Source organism: Lepisma saccharinum, chromosome 26 (genome assembly GCF_977018435.1).
Source record: "Lepisma saccharinum chromosome 26, izLepSacc3.1, whole genome shotgun sequence".
In the NCBI taxonomy this organism is placed as follows: domain Eukaryota; kingdom Metazoa; phylum Arthropoda; class Insecta; order Zygentoma; family Lepismatidae; genus Lepisma; species Lepisma saccharinum.
The window spans coordinates 42,334,639-42,351,035 of NC_139254.1; the positions used below are offsets into that span (position 1 = coordinate 42,334,639).

General features: G+C 41.9%; 1 protein-coding gene across 1 annotated transcript; it reads left to right on the forward strand.

The window, feature by feature from the left end:
* The first annotated feature begins 9,993 nt into the window (after window positions 1–9,993).
* Window positions 9,994–14,211, forward strand: LOC145979636 (uncharacterized). Its single transcript, XM_083112601.1, has one exon. The coding sequence runs from the start codon at window positions 9,994–9,996 to the stop codon at window positions 14,209–14,211; it is 4,218 nt and encodes a 1,405-aa protein (XP_082968727.1).
* Window positions 14,212–16,397: the final 2,186 nt, after the last annotated feature.

Here is a 16,397-nt window from a genome sequence, read left to right on the forward strand (position 1 = left end):
AATTACACAGAGATGTCATAGCTCTAACAGAGCTGTGCTGTACTGATGTTATTAGGTACAAATCCCCACACAGACACAGAGCTGAGCATGAAACTGTTATGGAATTGTTAGATAAGATTTGTTTGTGAAGAATGAAATAATTTTTAAATTTATACTTAATATCCCTATCTCTAACAGAGCTGTGCTTGCCTCACACAGACACAGAGCTGAGCATGGGACTGTTATGGAATTGTTAGATGAGATTTGTTTGTGAAGAATAAAATAATTTTTAAATTTATATAATATACCTATCTCTAACAGAGCTGTGCTGTTTTGCTCTACATAGACACAGAGCTGAGCATGGAACTGTTATGGAATTACACAGAGATGTTATAGATATGGAATTGAATATTCTGTCTCTAACAGAGCTGTGTTGTTTTGATGTTATTAGGAACAAATCCCCACACAGACACAGAGCTGAGCTTGAGAAGAATGAAATAATTTCTAGATGTTTCAATACTCAATATCCCTATCTCTAACAGAGCTGTTCTTGCTTCACACAGACACAGAGCTGAGCATGGAACTGTTATGGAATTGTTAGATACGATTTGTTTGTGAAGAATGAAATAATTTTTAAATTTATATAATATACATATCTCTAACAGAGCTGTGCTTGCCTCACACAGACACAGAGCTGAGCATGGAACTGTTATGGAATTGTTAGATGAGATTTGTTTGTGAAGAATGAAATAATTTTTGATATTTCCAGATACATCAAATCCAAATCTCTTGTTCCTGAATTTAAATTGAGATTCTCAAAATTGTAAAGTGTATTGTGTGCTCCATGATGCTCACATAATTTGTGGAGAGGCATTTTATGGCCTGTTTCTGGTGCATAGGGTCTAGCTCCTGGTCTAGAAAATTACAAAATATGGCCTTGCAATCTAAATTATAGAGAGCAATCACACAAATATCAATTTTGTTTGGAAATGTTGATGACTGTTCAGAACAAGTATAAGAGAAATATTTCATGTTGTATTTTCTATGGCATTTAAGGCATATTTTTGTGGGAGTTCTGCATTTGTCTGGATTACAATTCTTTTAATGCTTAGACCAATTGGGGCTGGATATATTTCTATTGCATTGATTACAATATTTTTGATTAGGCATTTTTGTTGTTGTTTATTATATACAATTTCCTGGGGTCCAAATCAAAATTCTATGCTTAATAAAAAATATCAGTTGGGTTCAGCAGTGTGATTTGTATATTTTGTGTGTGTGTATGTGTGTATGTGTGTTAATATTTTTGGCTTTGGTATTTATATAAAATTCCTTGGGGTCCAAATCAAAACTTTATACTTAATAAACCTATGACAGGTTGTCAAAAATTCTGTATATTAAATCAAATAGATTTGTAATTCAATTTATACAAATCTGCAATATTTTTTGTGTTTAAAAAATATGAGCAGCACTGCAACAACACATCTGTACTCTTCAACAACTTTTTCAATACTGGCTGATATGCAATGCAAAATCTCTTTATATACCCTAAGCACGGACCGCATTGAAAACATCTGAAACAATAAGCCAATCAGAATTTAACACGTCATCACATTATGTAATAAGCAACCAATCAGAAAACAACACGTGTCTAATGCATAATATTGGGTAATAATTTGTTGCAAAACATAATGCAACAGAAATAAAGCAGAAATAGGCCACAAGTGGACCGGAAGTAAATATATGTGTGTGTGTGTGGGTGGGTGTGGGTGTGGTCAAGGTCATGGTGAAGGTCATGGTCAAGGTCAAGGTCAAGGTATGGGTCACGGTCAAGGTCAAAGTCAAGGTCAAGGTCAAGGTCATGGTCAAGGTCAAGGTCAAGGTTAATGTGTGTGTGTGTGTGTGTGTGTGTGTGTGTTAATACGTTTGCGTAGTTTTAGGTGTGGGCAAAAAAATATCAAAAGGGGCATATTTTTGACAGGTTTATGGACAACAATCTCACAGAAGTGCCTTTTATAAGTGTAGGCAAATCAATCTGATGGGGGTTATACTTTCTCAGGAAATTCCCGAGGGCACTTTTACAAAAATCTTGGATTAGACGGGGTTCCACACTTGAGCAAAAAGCTCATATGGGCATGTTGAGCAAGTTTTAAGTGTAGGCAAATCTGCATGAGGGGGGCTCATACTTTCTGGCACTGGTTGTATTGTATTTTACACTACTGCAGGTCTTAAATCTCTTAAAACTATTGATAGTCTTTTAACCAAAAAGCAGCGCAAGAAAAAAAATTCTTGTCTTGCCAAGGGCCATGGTAAGAAATTGTTGCTTAGTACCCCTCAATTAAAAAAATTACAGCAATCCAGAAAAAAAATCACATGTGGGTGGATTTATATTTACTATCCCGGCCATCTTAGCAGAACTTGGGGCTGTTGGGAGCTTGGCTTGGAAATCAGCTGCCATAGCAAAAACAGTAATAGATGCCAAGAAGAATAAGGCAGAATTAGATGAATTGAAGCGCCATAATCTGGCCATGGAGAAACAAGGCAAAGGTGTTAAGAGAGACATGAATAAGTTTAAAAAAGACAAGAGCCGCTTACAAACCAAGATATTGAAGCTTTAATCAAGCCACTGGGCATCAAACATTTTAGAGGTGTGTACATGTCTGATTCTTTACCAGAACAACCACTCAACAAAGAGTGTGGCATAGTTAATTTGCATAAGTACAAAAATCAGGGCACTCACTGGATTTGTTATCTTAAATATTTAAAAGATGAGGCATTTGTGTTTGATTCATTTGGAGGCATTCCACCTGAAAATTTAGTAAAATATCTAAAATCAACTAATCTTTATTACAATAATGCCCGTGTTCAAAATTTCAAAGATGTTAATTGTGGACATCTGTGTTTATCTGTTCTTAGATATATGTCTCAAATAAATAAACCATCAATTGAAGATTTTCAAAAAGCCCTGTGGTATCTGAAGCATCATGGGAGTATTCCATCTCACCAGCCAAAATTCAATATTGAAACTTAGATTACATGATGATATAGTGTATCCCAAAACAATAGCTCTCAGAGCATTTTATGGCATGTACTTGATCCCTAATATTACACACCACAACAACACAATTGCAGTTGGTGATCAAGAAATTGTCATCACTCCAGGGCAATATAATCTATCTACTCTAAATGCTCAGTTACCCAGAGGTATAGTATTAACTCAAAATTCTGTCACTCACAGAGTAGAGATTGTGTCTGCTACAGAAACAGTGGATCTGGGTACTATAGGAGAGCTGTTAGGCTTTGAGAACAACACAAAACTTGAACCAGCCATTAAACAAACTGCTATTAATATACCTAAATTCTTAGCCATAGAGACTCTAAATATTCACTGTAATGTGGCCGAGGGTATGATCACCAAATCAAATGGCATAGGCACTCACAAACAAACTGGCATCATTGCAACATTTAAACCTAACTCTGAATTTATGGAACCGATCATCTACACTCCATCACCAACATTATATTTTCCTGTGTGCCATAATAGAATAGATAACATTGAATTGATGGTCACTAATGAAAAAGAAGAATTAGTTGATTTTGCTGGAGCCACAACAACTGCAATCATAGAAATTAATATTTAAATAAAAATACATACAAAAAAATGGAAAATATTGATAGTTATGAGCTACAATCATTCCCCCCAAACCGGAGGACCTTTGCAAATTTAAATCAACCCAACACAGAGATTGAGGTTGATCTTGATGTAGGGGATGGCTTTATACACCCCCACAGAGCAGATCTATACATCAAGTTTGATGTTGTAAAGCTCGATGGTACAGATTATCCGGCAAATTCAAATATAAGATTGGTGGACAATTTTGTGCCACATATGTTCTCTGAAATTGAGATCAGAAAACATGGTGTTGTTATAAACAGAGCTTTGGCCACACTAAAATTATCCAAAACCGAGGCATCATACTACAAAATAGGTGGATTTGAGGCTGGTGATAAAATAATATCTAAAAGCCACACAGTATTGTTCCCCATGCGCCTGTTGCCAGGATTCTTCTCAGATTACAAAGATATTATGTGGAAGGGTGGTTTAAGAATTACATTTAGAAGAGCTGCCAATGATAATAATGCTTTGATGAGGTACAGTACATTAAACTCTACAGGGGAAGCTCTGCCTAATACCCTACCTGATGATGGCAAGTGCATTATTCAGACTATGGAGCTAAGAATCCCGGTTGTTGAATATGAAGCCAGTTATGCTCTTAAATACAAGGCTGATATCCTAAAAAATCCACAGGTACCTTTACAATTTTATACATATCAATGTGTACAGAAGCCTGCCACTGGTACCTATTATGAATTTGATGCTACAAACTCATTCTCCAGTATACAATATGACATGCCGGATTTTGTGGTGGTACTGTTTCAGACTGGAAGACACAACAACCAAGAAAAAAATTCAAGTAAATTTGATAGCAGCAACATCAAGAACATATATCTTAAAAATGGCAGAAATGAGGTGTTTCCTAGAGAAAATTATAATTTAGACATGTCCAAGGATGATTTTCTTAAATTATATGAAGCATTTACAGCATACAAAAGGGTCACTACCGGCAATACTGACATGTATTACACACCAGATGAATTCAAAGCACAGAGACACATGTTTGTAATCAACACCTCAAAAAGGAAACAAGTTGTGGTTAATGACAGGACAAACATTAAAATTATGTGTGAATTCCACGATACACTCCCTGATGACATCATATGTAGTGTTATTCTTATAGGTGAAAAATCATATGTTTATGATGTAAGAAATGAGAGAGTCACAGAGCAATTCTAGAAGGCCTCTGCATATTGCACAAGTTGAGCCTGGTGCCCAATTGAATTTAAACCGGAAGTAAATATGTGTGTGTGTGTGGGGGGGGGTGTGGGTGTGTATGTGGGTGGGTGTGGGTGGCTTTTTGGCCTAGTTTTAGGTGTAGCCAAAAAAATATCAAGAGGGGCATATTTTTGAAAGCTTTTGGACAACAATCTCACAGATGTAGCTTTTGTAAGTGTAGGCAAATCAATCTGAGGGGGGGTCATACTTTCACAGAAATTTCCCGAGGGCATTTTTCCAAAAATCTTGGATTAGACAGAGTACCACATTTGAGCAAAAATCTCATATGGGCATGTTGAGCTAGTTTTAAGTGTAGCCAAATCTGCCTGAGGGGGGCTCATACTTTATCGAGTTTATAATAGTATCAATACAACTACTGTCTCAGATTCAGAGAAATTGTCTAAAGGAAAGATTGCAGCGTAAATATTAATCAACTGGATTGTCCACGTCTACAATGAAAGTAATGTAAATGTGAAATATTCCTGAAATTTATTTGAAAAAGAAACACGTTTTTTATGTTCGGGACGAAGTAGTTATCACAATTCGTTAGAATGCGAGGGACTACGGTATAGATAAGTTATAAATACACAACAAGGAAATATTTTCAAGTGTGTGTTTCGTGATGTGAAAGCGACACCTACGCTCCTAGTTTCCCACAAGTTCTTCCATAATCTGTATGGAGTTTTGGCAAAAAATACCCACCGTTGAAATCGATTATTTTCGAAAATATATGTATGAAGGGGTCCCTGGTTCGATACCCGGTGGAAGCAATTAGTGGTTCCGATCCCACTTTAAACTGTAGGTCCACTCCTGATTAGCCTTAGTGTGCATAAAATAGACTTACAACAAAAAATCAATCAATTGAAAAGTGTGTACGTTATATTGGTATTAAAGTTAAGTGTGACCGATTACTGAATGATTTCAGTCTAGACGTACCCTAATATGAAGCGGATGTTTAGCATAGAGTTGAGGTTGAAAGGGCATATCAGATACATTCTTAGTTCTAATCCATATCGTCTTAGTGGAATTGATTCAAGCAGTAATTCAAAGTGATATGAGTATTTATGTAGATATGGTATACAATCTGGACGCATCCTAACTAAAATTACTCTTAGCAAACTCGTACCCTTGTATGTAACGATGAATGGTGGCAGATATTGGATGCCTTACTCAGGAGAGATGAGTATCTGTAGTGGGTAAAACGAGGCTGGATATAATTTTGCCGTATGCAACTCGTATCAATCCCAAGAGAACTGCAAACATATGGATCCAGTTAAGTTGCCCGCAAACATGGAAACCTTAGCATCCACAATCACAGTACTTCTAGTGCTGACCAAACTACAGGAACCAACCGCAAATGTCACTGAGAAAGAAGAGCGTGCGAGAACACCATCAAGAACAAAGAAGACCCTTGAGCACATAATGAGTATTGTGCAGTCAACTCAAATATGGCAAGTGAAGTATTTGTACATATAAACTGACTAAATCAGAGGAATCGACTCCCAACCCTCCTATCCTTAAGTGCCTTGATGAGGAAAACAGAATTCCCCAGAGTAACATTACCACGTAAGTCATGTCCGAAATCTACATTAAGGTTAAAGGCGGTGGGAATGAGTCTATGATTTTACGAAGAAAAAGGAAGAAAAAGAACGGAAACGCTTCACCTTAGTAATATATAATCTTAGATTACAACAAGGTGCAGGAATCCATGTAAACGATTCCAAAATTGACACTAAAACAGTATTCGCGATAATGTATAAATAAAATAGAGCAAAACTGAGACGTAAAAGTTTGATAGCATGTACGGTCAGCAGGTGTAGAAGCTACAAAAAAGGCCGTAATTCCACTATGTTTTGTATCACACACATTTGTTCATTAAATGCTACAGCATAGTCAGTAGTCATTGGATTTGGACGACGGGAGTGTTTTTAATTAAAATACTAGAGTTAGATAGTGACGGGTGCAAAAAATCAAGTAGCATGTATGGTAGAAGTAGTTAAGGGGTAGCTATAGCGCGATAACCAATCAGTATCGATTACCTTAATCGATTTCCAATAATCGATAAGTGATCAATACATTTTTTTTGGGTGAAAATCGATTTTTTTTTAAATTAGGTGTGGGTGGGGGTGTTTCCAAATAAGGAGTTGTATGTAAGGGTATGTGGGTGTTGTTAACCTAAGATAGTGATTGATTGATTGACAGGTGTCATATTTATTTATATTTTTTCCAAATAAGGAGTTGTATGTTAGGGTATGTGGGTGTTGTTAACCTAATATAGTGATTGATAGGTGTTTCCAAATAAGGAGGGGTTTGTGGGTGTCCTAATAATATAGTGATTGATTGATGTAAATGATATGTTTGTAGATTGTTGTATTGTTAAACCTTATTATAGTTGTTAATATTATTGATAATAATATAGATTGATTGATCGATTGTTTCTATAGGTGATTGGTGACGTCATCGATTGTACTGGGTGATGTCTCTGCTTGTGTTGTCGTTGCTGCTCTGTGCTTGGTGTGTGCGTGTTTGTGGTTTATATAGTAGCGGTGTGTTTGTGGGGGGTGAATGCGTGCGCATGCTCTGTGGGGGAGTGCAGGTGGTGTCGGCAGCTGTGTGGATAGAATATTTTTAGGCTCTGCGTGGGAGCGTCGACATCTGTGAGTATTGAATTTTTTGCTCTGCGTGATATGTGGACGTGATGAAAGATAATACTCTGTGGGGGTTCGTTCACATCTGGCGGATGCTCGGTTGGAATGTCTCTCTGTGGGGGTAGCTTTGGCGGCATGTGACCAGTTCAAATATACCTCTCTCTCTCTGTGGCGAGCGTTGGCATCTGTCCAAATATATCTCTGTGGGGGAGCGCAGCTGTGTGGATCAAATATATATCTCTGTGGGAGAGTCCGGCAATGGTGTCTGGTAGTTTCAGTAACCGTTGCGATGTTGTCGGGCGAAGAAGCAGAATTGATAACTTCAGCGTTGAATGGTTGCGGTTGTTTTCCGGGGTATATTGATTTGTATTGTATGGCTGTGATATTGCACGAGTACACACCAAGGAAGCCCGTGTTTTGTGCTGGTTGTTGGGAAATGCCGCCTAACCAGGAGGGTCATGTATGTTTGACGGAGCATTTTCGTTATTGTGATTCGGAGGAAAGTCGCGACGATAATTGTGAGAACTGTATACGAAGGAAGGTGAAAAACGCGTGCGACTATTTCCGCGATCCGTCGAACGCTGAGCATGTATTTGCATATTACGAGTCAAAGCATGTGGAGGTATGTGGAGGTTGCGACAAAACAGTAATGGAATTGTATGGTGGTCTTCAGAGAATGATCGAGGACAGTGTTTTGATGGAGGATCTTGTACGTTGGTTGGAACGTAATGAGAAGCTCAACGGTCCGGAGTTGTTTTGGGCTTTACGAGGAGAGTAAGGTGAGGAGAAGCAGATGTGCGAAGCAGCTGCATATTGTGTTTTTTTTTGTTTGTTTTTTTGTATGTTTAAGTGGTTTGGTTTGGTTTTTTGATCATTTGTCGCGAGGGGATGAATGCGAGAAGTCGTGCGGGTTCGGTGGGTAGAGGTTTTGACGGTCGAGTGGGTGTTTTCTGTCGTTTCCTTCGAGAGGGTGTTGTTCGTGCTGACGAGCCAGGTACATTGAATAGCGAGAGGTCGCGATTGGCTACATTTAAGAGGTGGGGTGTTAGGTTTATGAATCCGAAATCTCTAGCAAAGACGGGTTTTTACTTTAATAGGTTACCGACAAAACAGTAATGGAATTGTATGGTGGTCTTCAGAGAATGATCGAGGACAGTGTTTTGATGGAGGGTCTTGTACGTTGGTTGGAACGTAATGAGAAGCTCAACGGTCCGGAGTTGTTTTGGGCTTTACGAGGAGAGTAAGGTGAGGAGAAGCAGATGTGCGAAGCAGCTGCATATTGTGTTTTTTTTTGTTTGTTTTTTTGTATGTTTAAGTGGTTTGGTTTGGTTTTTTGATCATTTGTCGCGAGGGGATGAATGCGAGAAGTCGTGCGGGTTCGGTGGGTAGAGGTTTTGACGGTCGAGTGGGTGTTTTCTGTCGTTTCCTTCGAGAGGGTGTTGTTCGTGCTGACGAGCCAGGTACATTGAATAGCGAGAGGTCGCAATTGGCTACATTTAAGAGGTGGGGTGTTAGGTTTATGAATCCGAAATCTCTAGCAAAGACGGGTTTTTACTTTAATAGGTTACCGGACGTAGTAAAGTGTGTGTTTTGTGGTGTTGAGATAGGAAATTGGGAGTTTGGGGGTAGTGGAGAGAAAGAGCACAGGCGTTGGAGTCCGTACTGTCCGTTCCTGAGGGGTATGTTTGTGGGGAATATTGAAGCGGAGTAGGTACGGGGAATGGAGTTTGACGATAACGTCTGTGTGATGTCGCCGTGTACGTGTTTACCCGATAGTTTGGATATGTACTGTGTTTTGAGCAGTATGACCAGTTATACTCCCGAGTACGCTGTGTTTTGTATTGGCTGTTTCGAGGGTTACCCAGACGGCGAGGCTCATCCGTGTGTTAGGGAGCATAATAGTGTCTGCGGCGGACGTGGTGTAGATGGTGACTGTAATGTTTGCGTGCGGAAAAAGATACGAAGGTGGGTTAGCTACGCCCGACAGCCGGAAAATATGTATCATATGTTTGCACACTTTACTCGCGACCACCGTAGATTAGTCGAGGGTTCCGGCGGAGACAACGACGACGACGGCGATACGACGGGAGTGGAGTTTATGTTTTACGAGACTTTGCTTCGATTGGTTGAGTTGCCATCGCTGATGAGGGAGCTGGTGACGTGCATCGCGCAGAACGAGTGGCTGCACGGACAAGGTAAGTGGAGCAGTTGATGTACAATGTTTGGCATCTGGCCATCTGCGAGGATCGAATTTTTTGCTCTGTGGGGTAGCGCATCTGGCCAGCTGCGCGGATCGAATTTTTTTTGCTCTGTGGGGGAGCGCAGGTGGCCGGATGCGCGGATCGAATGACTTTCTCTGCAGCTGTAGATGCGCATGCGCGCGATACCTGGAGTTTGGGTAGGATATAAGGGACCGTCGATCGGTGTGAGCATCTTTTGCGGTAGGGAGGACCACAGGTCAACCAGTACACAATGGTGTTGTTGAAATCGGGTGAGATATACGTGAGCGCCTGCGATATTCTTTTGGACCAATATGAAAGGGGAGAAGGTGGAGGATCGGAGAGGAAGAGGATGATTCTACAGGAGATTATCCGAATGATGGGTCGTGGCGAACCATGCCGGCGTCTTGATTTGCTGGAACGTTTGATGTCCGAAGTGCGTAGTTTGGACGGAAACCAGGAGGGAGCGGGAACGTCGTCCAGTAGGAGGGATGACGACACCGGCGGCAACCGCGATTTTCTGGTAGAAGAGGACGACGACGAAGAAGAAGAAGAAAAAGAAGAAGAACGGGAAATTGCACCCCATACGAAGTATGTGGACATCAAAGAAATGGATGTTCGTCGAGTGAAAAAGTATAACGCTACGTGTACTACGACGACCTTTACCTTCAGGTCGCCAGACGAGAGCGGAGATGCCATGAGTTGGGTGCACGAGGGGTTGGACGCTGTGCTGAACCACATCGTGGATCGACACAAACCATCGGACAAAGTGGGCGTGGTGCTGGAGAACAAGTCTGACGAGTCGGTTCGACCGATTGGTTTGTCGTTACGGAGAATCGATCAACTGGGTGCTGATATGTTATGGAATGTGGTCGCCAGGGTGTTGCAATCGAACGCCACGTTCTTGTCGACGGACCTTCTACAGCTGCGTGTGTCCGTGATTGGCATGCCTGTCGGTTACGGACAAAAACTGAACTCTCGCGAGCTTGTACCGCACGAGAGATACGCAAAAGTGAAGAGAAGTGTGGTGACAGTGAAGAGCGAGATCAGAGGTGAGAAGATATGTCTGGCCAAAGCCCTGGTGATCGGTCGGATGTATGCGGACAAAGAGTCAGATCCTGAGTATTTCCGGAAATACCACAAAGCATTTGTACGTGGTCGCAGAGTGTTGACGTCGTCGGCGATGGAGTTGTGTAGAAAGGCCGGGGTATCGCTGGAGTCGACGGGGGGAGGTCTCTCCGAATTGGCTGCGTTCCAGCGTTATTTCGGAAGTGAGTACAAAATCTTTGTGTTCAGCGATCTGGAGAAGCCGGAGGTCTTGTTCGCCCAGGAGGTACCCCAGGCGAAAAAGTCGATATACCTGTTGCTGAATCAGAGAGACAACCACTATAACGTCATTGTGAATCCTGTGGCTGCGTTCTCGATTCCTTATTTCTGCGAACGGTGTTACGCTTTTTCCCGAAACTTGCGGCACGTGTGCAAAAATATGTGTCATCTGTGTCACACGTCGCCCGTGTGCGAGAAGGAAGATGTGATACATTGCGAACGATGCAAGAGGAATTTCAACAGCGATGTGTGCTACAACAACCACCTAAGCACTCGCTACGGCGGGGGCACGGTGTGCACGCAGATACGTAGCTGCACGGGATGTTACCAATTGTTGGACGCCACCCATCCGGAGAGTGCAAAGCATCGTTGCGGCTTCAGGTATTGCAAGACGTGCAAATCACAACGCGAGATGAACCATCTGTGCTACATGCAGAGGGACAATGGAGGTGGTGAGGAGATCAGCTGCAAGAGATACCTGTTTATGTTTTATGATTTCGAAGCCACGCAGTGCACACCCTATGTCGGTCGACCTTCGACATATGTACACGAACCGTGCTTGTGTGTGGTGCAGCAAGTGTGCAGTGTATGCATCGAGGACGCAGATATGATGAAAGATTGCTTACAGTGCGGTATTCGCCAGCACTGCTTCGAGGGAGAGGATCCTGTGCGACAGTTTATGGACTACGTCTTCGTGGAGCGACCCTACTTCAAGAGGATTGTGCTGGTGGCCCACAATTTCCGAGCCTACGACGGTATGTTTGTGTTGTCCGATTTGCTGAAGAGGGATGTGGAAGCTCCCGAGGTGATCATGGACGGTACGAAAATCCTGTTTATGAGCGTGGGGAAGAAGTTGCGATTCCTGGATTCCTTGAACTACTTACAGATGCCCCTGTCGAGTTTCTCAAAGACGTTCGATTTGGAGGAGACAAAGGGATTCTATCCGCATCTGTTCAACAACAAAGGAAATCGCGACTACAAGGGTCCCTTCCCCAACGACCGGTTCTTCGATCCGGACCACATGTCGTCGCAACACCGCCAGAAATTCTACGAGTGGTACAACAGAGCATCGAAGGAGTGTGTGTTGTACGATAACGCCCACGAGTGTCGCAAGTATTGCATTCAGGACGTCACAGTACTTCGAAGAGGAGTGCTCAAATTGCGTCGGTATTTCCTGGACATCGCCAATGTGGACATTCTACAGGACTGTTTCACCATAGCGTCGGCATGCTCCCTGGCGTACCGAAGACATTTCCTCTCGGACAACACCATAGGCGTGATTCCACGTGACGGCTACCGCAATGTGAGTAATCAGAGCAAGATCGCGCTGAAGTGGTTGCTGCATCTGGAGAAGTCGGAGAAAGTAGAGTTGGAATATGCCGGTAAAGAAAAGGAGCATGTGGCAGTGAATGGCATCGCTGTGGATGGGTACGACAAAACCACAAGGACCATCTACCAGTTCCACGGGTGCTATTTTCACGGATGTCCATCCTGCTATAAGGAGCGCTCGAGACCCGTGTCGAAGAATATCCAATCCGACCCGGCGGATACGATGGGTGCTCGATACGAGCGAACGCAGAGGGTGACATCGAACTTTCGCCTATTGGGTTATACTGTGGTGGAAATGTGGGAGTGCACGTTCCGCGGGATACTGCGGGAACGACCCGACCTCAGCCGCGAACTGGAAGAACACCCGTTTTTTCGGAGTTCTCCGCTGGTGGCGAGGGATGCGTTGTATGGAGGTAGGGTGGAGGTGTTTAAAATGCGAGGAGTGGTTGGCGGCGGCGAGGAGGAGGAGAAAATACGGTACTACGACATCACATCACTGTACCCGACCGTCAATAAGTTCGCCAAGGCACCCGTGGGACACCCAGAGGTTCTGTTCGGTGCATCAGCACCGACACCGAAGGAGGTATTGGAAATGGACGGCATAGCCAAACTCCGAGTGCTTCCGCCGCGAGACCTATACATTCCCGTGCTGCCTATGAAGACGGGAGGGAAACTGTTGTTTCCGTTGTGTTGGAGTTGCGCAACGGGGCTCCGACAAGAAGGAGAGTGCGACCACACGGATGCAGAGAGAGCAATCACGGGAACGTGGGTGCTGGATGAAGTTCGCCTCTCCGTCGAGAAGGGCTACAAGATTCAGGATGTGTACGAAGTGTGGAGGTACGAGGTGAGCGTCTACGACCCGATGACAGGTGAGGGGGGTTTGTTCGCTCAGTACGTGAACACGTTTCTGCAAATCAAACAGGAGAGTAGTGGTTGGCCAGCGTGGTGCACGGACGATGAGAAGAAGGAGGAGTATATTGGTACCTACAAAGAGCACGAAGGGATCGAATTACGTAAGGAGCGTATCGACAAGAATCCAGGACTGCGTGCTGTTGCAAAGTTGTGCCTAAACTCGCTTTGGGGTAAATTTGCGCAGAACAGTAACAAACCACAGACGTCGATCATACGAGAACCGAGGGATCTCTTTGAAAAGTTGACGGAACCCGGTGTCAACGTGAAGCAGGTGTTGTTTGTCAACGATGACACGGTGATTGTGAGTTGGGACTACCTGAATGAGTGTGCACCTCAAAACAGCAAAGTAAACGTCGTAATAGGTGCGTACACGACAACCTTCGCCAGGATCCGTCTGTACAAGCTGTTGGACGCTGTGGGGGAAGATATATTGTACTGCGACACAGACAGCGTGATATTTCGCGAGACCAGACGATCACGCGGGAAACTACAGTTGGGCGACCACCTGGGAGATTTGACGGACGAAATGTCGGAATTCGGCGATGGTGCCTACATTAGGGAGTTTGTGTCCGGCGGTCCGAAGAATTACGCTCTGAAGGTGTGGTCCCCAACAAAGGGAAAGGAGTTCCACGTGGTAAAAATGAAGGGTATCACGTTGGACCACGCCGCGAGTTCGAAATTGAACTTTGATGTGGTGAAAGATTTTGTGCTGCACATGAACGAGAAAAAGAAGATGGTCATCCAATACCCCAGACGGATTGCGAGAAAACGACGTTTCGTGCTAGTGACAGAACCTCAGGAAAAAACATATCAGGTGGTGAATACAAAACGACGGATAAGAGATTGCACGTTGGACACCCTACCATACGGCTACCGTAGCGTCCAGGAGGATGAGGAGGAATAGAAAAACGGTGGAAATGCGGTGAAAGACACAGTCATTGCGATGGTTCTCCGTTCTGATTTCCTGCAATTTGGTTTTCTGACTATTTTGTTTATGCATGTGGTATATAATTTGGTGATTCATCTATATTAACCTCACCCAATATATAATGAAATATTAAAATATCGGTCTATAAACACAAAGCTTTATATATATATACATAATTATGTTATATTCTATATTAAATAAAAATAAACATTTTTAAAAAATACACCAACTCTTTTATTTGCTGTGTTGATCTATTCTCTGTAAGGATTGTATTATTCTGTGATCAATCAATAAACAACCTAAGCAACGTTCGTGTGTGTGTGTGTGTGTGTGTGTGTGTGTGGGGTGATTATTACTTCGTATTGTTAAACAGGAACTTATTACTCTGCTCTTGTAAGAGTTGAAGAAGAAGAAGAAATTTACAATACCCACTGTGTTCTATTGCGATATATTTTATATTATAGCTTCAGAAACGGAGATAATAGAGAAGTTATTTGATTCAAATAGATACTTGTATCTAGCAAAACAGAGAAATTTGAAGACAATGGCACATTTACGATTCGAACCTAAAGTGTTTATTTTTTATTTTGATGTGCACAAAGATTTATTTTTATTTCATGTTATGCTTTTCTGGCATTTATGGCTAACAACTCCTACAAACACAGAGTAATAAGTTCCTGTTTAACAATACAAAGTAACACTCGCTAATCAAACTTCTAAACACTTCTGAACAGATGTGTCCTATTGGGATATATTTTACATTATAGCTGCAGAAACAGAGATAATAGGGAAAAAATTACATGGTTGACACAATGTTGTATTCCAATGCACATATCTTTATGCCAAAGGACCAGATTCCCAAATATGCTACCGCTTGGTGAAATGGTTAGGGCAGCGCCAGAGATCATTGGTTCGATTCTTACTTTTTGCATTGGTGTTTTTTATCAATTGTATTATATCATCATTTATCCTCACAACAAATTGGGGAACCTTTATGGAAGAATTTCAGCATCGGCAAAATTGTAACGCCTATGTGACGACGTACAAACTTTGGTAGAGTATCTTTTATTATGTAGTAGAATCCATCCGAGATATCGTCATTTTTTTTTGGATTTTCTGTCATTTTTAATTATGATTTATGTTTTTTAATTCAGTATCGAGGGTGACGCTATTGTTAATTAATCTAGCGCCACGTGTCGGGGGTGGAGGAGGAGATGAGTCATCGATGACTCATGCACACGTGTGAGTTTGAAATTAATGGTTTTCCATTAGTGCACAAAAGATACTATTATGTATTCCGTTTTTACCCTAACCTAACCCTATTGTTGTATTTTATATATGCGTTTCTGCCGGATATGAGTCACAGATGATTTATACAGACGTGGGGAACTTGGAATTAATGGTTTTTCCATTAATGTACAAAAGACACTTTCGACCTATTCTAAGGCGTCACGTCCGGCCATTTTGGCGTCGATGGTGAGTCATATTTGGTATACTTGAGGAGCTCGAACGGTCCTGGGTAGAGGCTAGAAAATATTAACCAATGAGTGAAGGTTTTTAATAAGTGAATCAACCAATCAGAGAAGAGTAATGAAATATAATATTCATATTGACGGCCCTTTTGTCTAAGAATCTATAAATATCGAGCGGAAGACGAAGCGGTCCAAGAGAGTTCTCAAGTGTTTGGCTTGAAAGACGTACCGATTTTTTAGCGTGACTGAGTTGCTGCAGTGCAACTAAAGGTTTTTTAACTTGGTAAGTATCTTTTTGTGTACTATTCTTTATTTCAAGTTGTTTTTTAACTGCCATGCAAACAAAGTTTAAGCGTTTTACATTATTTTTGAAAATATTATACAAAGAATACTCGAAAATAACACTAACAATGTGTATTGTTATTGTTGCAGGTTCTTTCTGAGAAGCAGATGTGAAGTACCCTGCAAAGAACTGAAAGCCCGATTGGAAGAAACAAATCGTGAAAACTGACGTTGCTGAGCAGGTCCCAGGGAGATGAGTGATTGGGTGCTTATATGTCCATGTTTCTTCGATTATATCGATAAGGATTATGTGCTGGAGGCTTTGAAAAAGTATACCCCTTACAAGTTCATTACATGCTGTGGTTGTTATTCAAATGAAGGCAACCAACTAGCCCACGATTGCGTTAT

Excerpts from the sequence above, each read along its gene's own strand:
- LOC145979636 (XM_083112601.1), top strand. The coding sequence starts at position 9,994 with ATGGTGTTGTTGAAATCGGGTGAGATATACGTGAGCGCCTGCGATATT.